The following is a 7,763-nucleotide window of genomic DNA, read 5'->3' as shown; positions in this document are numbered from 1 at the left end:
AAGATATGTTTTAAACTAGGATTTCTCCACCTTCTTTGTCAGTGACCCTTGATATGAATTATTATTGTAGTAGTCTACATACCTTTTTCATTTTCGTTTTACTGTGTATTTATTAATTTCTCCCCGAATTATTTTATTATTTTTAACTTTTCTGTTTTGTTCTCTAGTAGTTTATAATATGAAAAAGTTTCGTAATTCCTCCTGTCCGCCAGGGTGCGCTAATGCACCCACACACATACACACTCTCTCTCCATCTCTCTCTCACATGCACACAAACATACGCATGCCATCAGCTGTCAAACGGCGTAAGTTTGATGTGTTTCAGATATTTAGGCATTCATTAAATAATCAAGAGTGAGAAGATGAGTCAGCGTTGTGTTTATATCTCTAAACCATAAGAATAAATATGAATAAAGTGATCGCGAGTTAGATCCGCACAGATGTACTGATATAGTTGGATTCTGGGGGATTTTACGGGCAGGAAACGATGAGCTGGTTCGGTAGGAGCGCAGTGATCGGTCTTGGTGTCACTGTGACTATCAGCACCGGCCTGATCGCATTATTGATCATTAAAGAGGCTCTCAGGAGGAGAAACCGCCGCCGTCTGCTGCTGCACAACACGAGCTCCGGATTGCAGAGTGACGCAGGTATGGACCAACAACACCGTGTACATCATCACTCAACACATCGTATATCACACGTTAAATATGACCTGGCACAAAAGACACATGGATATGGCACTGATGATGAGCTTCTCTGTGTTTATTCAGTGGACTCCGCGGCTTTTTCTGCAGCGGTGAGGGGTTTGTCTCCTGAGCAGCATGTGGAACTGAGGAAGACTCTGGATGAGGTGATGAACAGCGTGTCCAGTCTGAGGAATGAGATCGCAGAGCTGCGTGAGGGTCTGAGGGACATCACCACCACCATCGCTGAAGATGTGAAGTGGGTGATCAGTGTTTCTTCTCATCTGGCATCTGTCACCTCATCTCATTTCAGTCTCCCTCTTGCCTCATCTGACTCACTTCCTCTCTCATTTATTTTCACTCATCTAATCTGAGTCTCTCAAATCTCTGTGAGTATCATCTATTGTCTCATCTCACACTATCTCCTGTCTCATCTGAGTCTACATCCTGTCTCATTTGAGTCTTTATTGTCTCATCTGATTATCTCTCCTTTCTTTCTCTCTTTTGTCTCATCTGACTTTCACTTGTCTCATCTGAGTCTCCCTCCTGTCTCATCTGACTCGTCTCAATTGTCTCAGCTGACTTTCTCCCCTCTACTTTCATTCTCTTTCTTGTTTCTTCTGACCTTCACTTATCTCATCTGACTCTCTTGTTTCATTTGAGTCTCCGTTGTCTCAGCTGACTTTCTCTTTTCTCATCTTATTCTCTCTTGTCTCATCTGACTTTCACCTGTCTCATCTGACTCTCCCTTCTGTCTCACCTGACTCTCATTTGAGTCTCTTTTGTTTCTTATGAATTTCACTTGTCTCATCTGAGTCTCACTCCTGTCTCATTTGACTCTCTTGTCTCATTTGAGTCTACATTGTCTCAGCTGTTTCTCCACTTAATCTCTCTTTTGTTTCTTCTAACTTCCACTTGTGTCATCTGAGTCTCCATTGTCTCAGCTGACGTTCTCTCTCATTTTCTCTTTTGTTTCTTCTGACTTACACTTGTCTCATCTGAGTCTCCCTTTTGTCTCATTTGAGTCTCCATTGTCTCAGCTGACTTTCTCTCCTCTTCTCTCATTCTCTCGTTTTCCTATGACTTTCACTTGTCTTATCTGAGCTCTTATCTCACCTGACTCTTGTCTCACTTGAGTCTCTTTTGTTTCTTCTGACTTTCACTTGTCTCATCTGAGTCTCCCTCCTGTCTCATCTGACTCGTCTCAATTGTCTCAGCTGACTTTCTCCCCTCTACTTTCATTCTCTTTCTTGTTTCTTCTGACCTTCACTTATCTGATCTGACTCTCTTGTTTCATTTGAGTCTCCGTTGTCTCAGCTGACTTTCTCTTTTCTCATCTTATTCTCTCTTGTCTCATCTGACTCTCCCTTCTGTCTCACCCGACTCTTTTGTCTCATTTGAGTCTCTTTTGTTTCTTATGAATTTCACTTGTCTCATCTGAGTCTCTCTCATGTCTCATCAGTCTCTCATCTCATTTGAGTCTCCATTGTCTCAGCTTACTTTCACTCCTCTCTCTTGTTTCTTCTGACTTTCACTAGTCTCATCTGAGTCTCTTGTCTCATTTCAGTCTCCATTGTCTCAGCTGTCTCTCCACTTATTCTCTCTTTTGTTTCTTCTAACTTCCAATTGTATCATCTCAGTCTCCATTGTCTCAGCTTACTTTCAGTCTGAATTTCAGTTGTTTCATCTAAGTCTCCCTCCTGTCTCATCAGACTCTTCTCTCTCAATTTAAGTCTCCATTGTCTCAGCTGACTTTCTGTCCTCTTCTCTCATTCGCTCGGGTTCCTATGACTTTCACTTGTCTTATCTGAGCCCCCCTCTTATCTCACCTGACTTTCTTGTCTCATTTGAGTCTCTCATGTTTCTTTTGACTTTCATTTGTCCCATCTGACTCTCCCTTCTGTCTCACCCGACTCTCTTGTCTCATTTGAGTCTCTTTTGTTTCTTATCTTATCTGTCTCATCTGAGTCTCTCTCCTGTCTCATCAGTCTCTCATCTCATTTGAGTCTCCATTGTCTCAGCTGACTTTCACTCCTCTTTCTTGTTTCTTCTGACTTTCACTAGTCTCATCTGACTCTATTGTCTCATTTGAGTCTACATTGTCTCTGCTGTCTCTCCACTTATTCTCTCTTTTGTTTCTTCTAACTTCCACTTGTGTCATCTGAGTCTCCATTGTCTCAGCTGAATTTCTCTCCTCTTCTTTTCTTCTCTCTCTTGTTTCCTCTGAATTTCATTTGTTTCATCTAAGTCTCACTCCTGTCTCATCAGACTCTTCTCTCTCAATTTAAGTCTCCATTGTCTCAGCTGACTTTCTCTCTCATTTTCTCTTTTGTTTTTTCTGACTTACACTTATCTGATCTGACTCTCTTGTTTTATTTGAGTCTCCGTTGTCTCAGCTGACTTTCTCTTTTCTTTTCTCTTCTGACTCTCACCTGTCTCATCCGAGTCTCTCTCTTTCCAGGAAGACTGTGGAGGAGAGTCAAAGGTCACGGCGGCGACGGGTGCTTATGCCGAGGGAACGCTCTGAATCCGTGAGCTCCAGCTCCATTTATTTCACCGCCAGCGCCGGGGCCGCCAGTCTCTATGACGACAGTGAGGTCGGGTATGTCACAGTGTCATAGAGTGCTGTGTGACATCAGGATGCTGTATAGCTCTTGAGGTTGTGTTCATTTGAGTAACTGAGCTCTTCCACAGATACACCACGGCGTATTCAAACGCTGAGTCCGACTACACGGACAGAGAGACGGATCGCGAGACAGATAAAGATGGTGAGGACGACGGCAGAGACTCAGATGAGGAGGAAGAGATGAGCTGCGCCACAGTGCTCACACTGCGACAGGACGATTCGCAGCACGAGGAAGAGGATGATGAAGATGCCGGGCTAATGGTGGACACTTTAACAGACATTCCCAGTCCTGAACTCGCTCTCCTGCTCGCCCAGTGTGATCTGCTGCATGCAGGGGACTCTGGGAAAAAAGCAGAGGGCTTCAAGCTGCTGACGGAGAACAGACCACTGGTGAGCGACTGATTTCTAGAGATTTCTTGAGCAGCAAATCAGAATATTAGAATGATTTCTGAAGGATCATGTGACACTGAAGACTGGAGTAATGATGCTGAAAATTCAGCTTTGAACATTTTAAAATAGATTTTAATAGAAAACAGTTCTTATTAAATTGTAATATTTCACAATATTACTCTTTATTTTTGATCAAATAAATGCAGCCTTGGTTAAGATTAAACATTAAACATTTAAACACTTAAAATGTATAAATATTAAAAATTTGAGGCAAGTATTTTAAAAGAACGATAGTGTAATTACATTGTTCAAACAAAATATTACACAAAAGAATGTTTGAAATGATAAAACTAAAATAAAGTAAAAATAAAGATAAATCATATCAACTGTAATAAAAATTGTGTTTCTTTGTACATGTGTGTCAGTATGCTGATAACATGGAGTTTATGTGGCGACTGGCTCGTGCCTACAGCGACATGTGTGAGACGACAGACAACAGAGAAGAAAAGAGAAACTACGCAGAGCAAGGTAGGAAACAACATCTTAACATCATGCTTTGTGAGAAAGTTACTGTAAATGCATAGAAAACACCCCCTGCTGAGCATCCTAATTTAGGGAGCATTAAACACTCTGTAGGAATCTTATGAATTGGAACGCAGCTTATAATGTACTGTAAATGCACTGACCCCTGACCTTTTGACATTTAAGGTCATTATGAAGCCGAGGCAGCACTGATGAGGAATGGACTGAGTGCAGATTGTCACAAGTGGTATGAAAAAACACACATTCACACACTCTCTTCTATAGAAGCTTGTTTCTGCCACAAAATAAAAAAATTAAAAAAGTTAATTGCAACTTTTTAATCTCACAATTCTGAGTTTATATATAAAATCAGAGTTTTGTGATATGAACTCGGAATTATGAGGAAAAAGGTCAGAATTGCAAGTTGTAAACTCAGAATTGTGAGGGGGAAAAAGTCAGAATTGCAAGTTGTAAACTCGGAATTGCGAGGAAAAAAGTCAGAATTGCAGGTTGTAAACTCGGAATTGCGAGGAAAAAAAGTCAGAATTGCAGGTTGTAAACTCGGAATTGCGAGGAAAAAAGTCAGAATTGCAGGTTGTAAACTTGGAATTGCGAGGAAAAAAGTCAGAATTGCAAGTTGTAAACTCGGAATTGCGAGGAAAAAACGTCAGAATTGCAAGTTGTAAACTCGGAATTGCGAGGAAAAAAGTCAGAATTGCAAGTTGTAAACTCAGAATTGGGAGGGAAAAAAGTCAGAATTTCAAGTTGTAAACTCGGAATTGCAAGAAAAAAGTCAGAATTGCAAGTTGTAAACTCGGAATTGCGAGAAAAAAAAAAAGTCAGAATTGCAAGTTGTAAACTCGGAATTGCGAGGAAAAAAAGTCAGAATTGCAAGATGTAAACTTGGAATTCCGAGAAAAAAGTCAGAATTGCAAGTTGTAAACTGAGAATTGCGTGGAAAAAAGTCAGAATTGCAAGTTGTAAACTCGGAATTGCGAGGAAAAAAGTCAGAATTGCAAGTTGTAAACTCGGAATTGCAAAGAAAAAAGTCAGAATTGCAAGTTGTAAACTCGGAATTGCAAAGAAAAAAGTCAGAATTGCAAGTTATAAACTCGGAATTGCGAGGAAAAAAGTCAGAATTGCAAGTTGTAAACTCGGAATTGCGAGGAAAAAAGTCAGAATTGCGAGGAAAAAAAGTCAGAATTGCAAGTTGTAAACTCGGAATTGCAAAGAAAATAGTCAGAATTGCAAGTTGTAAACTCGGAATTGCAAAGAAAAAAGTCAGAATTGCAAATTATAAACTCGGAATTGCGAGGAAAAAAGTCAGAATTGCAAGTTGTAAACTCGGAATTGCGAGGAAAAAAGTCAGAATTGCGAGGAAAAAAAGTCAGAATTGCAAGTTGTAAACTCGGAATTGCAAAGAAAATAGTCAGAATTGCAAATTATAAACTCGGAATTGCGAGGAAAAAAAGTCAGAATTGCAAGTTGTAAACTCAGAATTGCGAGGAAAAAAGTCAGAATTGCAAGTTGTAAACTCGGAATTGCGAGGAAAAAAGTCAGAATTGCAAGTTGTAAACTCGGAATTGCAAAGAAAAAAGTCAGAATTACAAGTTACAAACTCAGAATTGCGAGAAAAAAGTCAGAATTGTGAGATATAAACTCAGAATTGTGAGTTACAAAGTTTGAAGTGCAAGACATAAACTCGCAATTGTAAGGTGAAGAAATCAGAATTATGAGATAAAAAGTTGCGATTACCTTTTTAATTTTTTTATTCTGTGGTGGAAACAAACTTCCATACCCTTCACCTCTACTGTATGAGATTATTTTTAATGTCTGTAGTTCATAACACATTGGCACTGTCCGTCAGGTTTGCCGTCCTCGCACGCTTGTCTTCACAATACGAGAGCATTCATGGAAAACTGAAAAGCGGCCGCGTACTGAAGGTGAGCCAGTGACGCTTTACCTCAGTGTTTCAGATGAACACGAGTGTCTTCCTTCATTGACTTCAGGAGTGTGTTTAATGACTGTGTTTGTTCCGGGATGTTCTGACAGGAGCATTTGGATCGAGCTTTGGCTCTGCGTGATGATGATCCGATCTGTTTCTACCTGCTCGGCCGCTGGTGTTTAGAGGTCAGTTCAGACTGCTGAAACAATGCCAACAATCTCGACAATAATTAACATTCCCCGATTACGCTTTTTGGCTATTACCTTTCATTTAGTATGTAATATAGAATATAAAAGGTCTGCAAACATTCAAAGTTATTGTCTCCCAAAACAAAAGAACTGATTCTGAACTGTCTGAAACGAGTCGTCAGTAATTCCAGTCTCACTTCCAGCTTGAAACTATGTAGATTTGTAACAAATTTGCATAATGCCCACCTATGATCTTTATTGGCTGAAACAAAAAGCCAATAAATGTTAACCACTTTCAAACAACTGTACCAACCCCTCATAAGGACTGTGTGTGTGTTGTAGGTGAGCTCTCTGGGTTGGTTGGAGACGAAAGCTGCCGCCACACTTTATGAAACTCCTCCTACATCCTCACTGAATGAAGCTTTGGAGAATTTCCTTAAGGTATCAATGGGTTGCTGGTCTTTGGATCAGTATTATGATATGGATCTAAGATTTACCGCTTCATCAAACATGCACTGATGATTCTGATTGTCTGATCTCTAGGCAGAGGAGTTAAATCCAGGATTCTCTAAAACAGTTCGGCTTTATATTGCCAAGGTAACTATTGTCTACACATTATTCTTCAAGGCATGTCATTCTCTTAAAGGAACAGTTCACCTAAACATGACAATTGTGTCACTGAATTACCCTCATGTCATTCCAGACCTGTATGTCTGGATGAGCTGCTTTAAAGTGATTTCTTATTGGAATAAGAAGCATTTTTTAATCCTTTTGTTTTCAGTGTCATAAGGAGCTCGGAAACATGTCAGAGGCCAGAAACTGGGTCCAGTTAGCTCTGAGCACACCAGCAGGAGGAAATGAGGTAGTAGTTTCACTAGGATTGGCACTAGTGTTAGTAGCATTTGGATACATTGTGACCTTTTTTGTTGTAGTTTTAAGTTCCTCAGATCAATTGTTCTGTTTCTTCAGGATTCTGACAGCGCCGCTCTACAGGAGGAGCTAAAGGCTTTGATTGACAGCACTGCTGACCAGTTTACAAGCAGTTTAGTTAATTGAGTGCGGGATCTAAAGAAAATGGTCATCTAATCTATTTTATATTTCACCTAATATGTGCTCTATTTTATTTATTTAATGTGCATTATTAAAATTGATAATTTCCCTTTAGTAATCTGAAAAAATATATATATTAAAATTGTTTACATACCTCCTTCCAAGGTAAAGCACTGCATTTCATTCCTTTTGAAAAAGATGAAGGTAACTTAAGTCATTCCTGTTTTTTTTTTTTATATTTAAACATGCTGTGAAATTGTATAATCAGTTACAAAATGCCTGATGTTTGTTTGATTTAATTTTGAAATGAAGTGAATACCTGTAATATGTCAATAAAATTCTGCAATTATCTCTCAGTA

General features: G+C 39.6%; 1 protein-coding gene across 1 annotated transcript; it reads left to right on the top strand.

Moving 5' to 3' along the window:
• Positions 1-234: 234 nt before the first annotated feature.
• rmdn3 (regulator of microtubule dynamics 3) lies at positions 235-7,761 on the top strand. The gene is made up of 12 exons (XM_048207693.1): positions 235-647; positions 771-942; positions 3,145-3,285; positions 3,378-3,699; positions 4,125-4,227; positions 4,408-4,468; positions 6,089-6,164; positions 6,274-6,351; positions 6,697-6,795; positions 6,898-6,951; positions 7,136-7,216; positions 7,324-7,761. Exons 1-12 carry the CDS (start codon positions 488-490, stop codon positions 7,408-7,410), a joined length of 1,434 nt encoding a protein of 477 aa, XP_048063650.1. The 5' UTR covers positions 235-487; the 3' UTR covers positions 7,411-7,761.
• Positions 7,762-7,763: the final 2 nt, after the last annotated feature.

Source organism: Megalobrama amblycephala, linkage group LG11 (assembly GCF_018812025.1).
Source record: "Megalobrama amblycephala isolate DHTTF-2021 linkage group LG11, ASM1881202v1, whole genome shotgun sequence".
Taxonomy (NCBI): Eukaryota; Metazoa; Chordata; class Actinopteri; order Cypriniformes; family Xenocyprididae; genus Megalobrama; species Megalobrama amblycephala.
The sequence above is the reverse complement of the archived record's forward strand: the minus strand, read 5'-3'. Positions and strand labels throughout refer to the sequence as shown.

Bases quoted from the DNA above. Each gene is read 5' to 3' on its own strand.
- rmdn3 (XM_048207693.1), top strand. From the start codon at position 488: ATGAGCTGGTTCGGTAGGAGCGCAGTGATCGGTCTTGGTGTCACTGTG. The intron at 648-770 runs GTATGGACCAAC...GTGTTTATTCAG, and splicing joins CGGATTGCAGAGTGACGCAG to TGGACTCCGCGGCTTTTTCT. The intron at 943-3,144 runs GTGGGTGATCAG...CTCTCTTTCCAG, and splicing joins ACCATCGCTGAAGATGTGAA to GAAGACTGTGGAGGAGAGTC.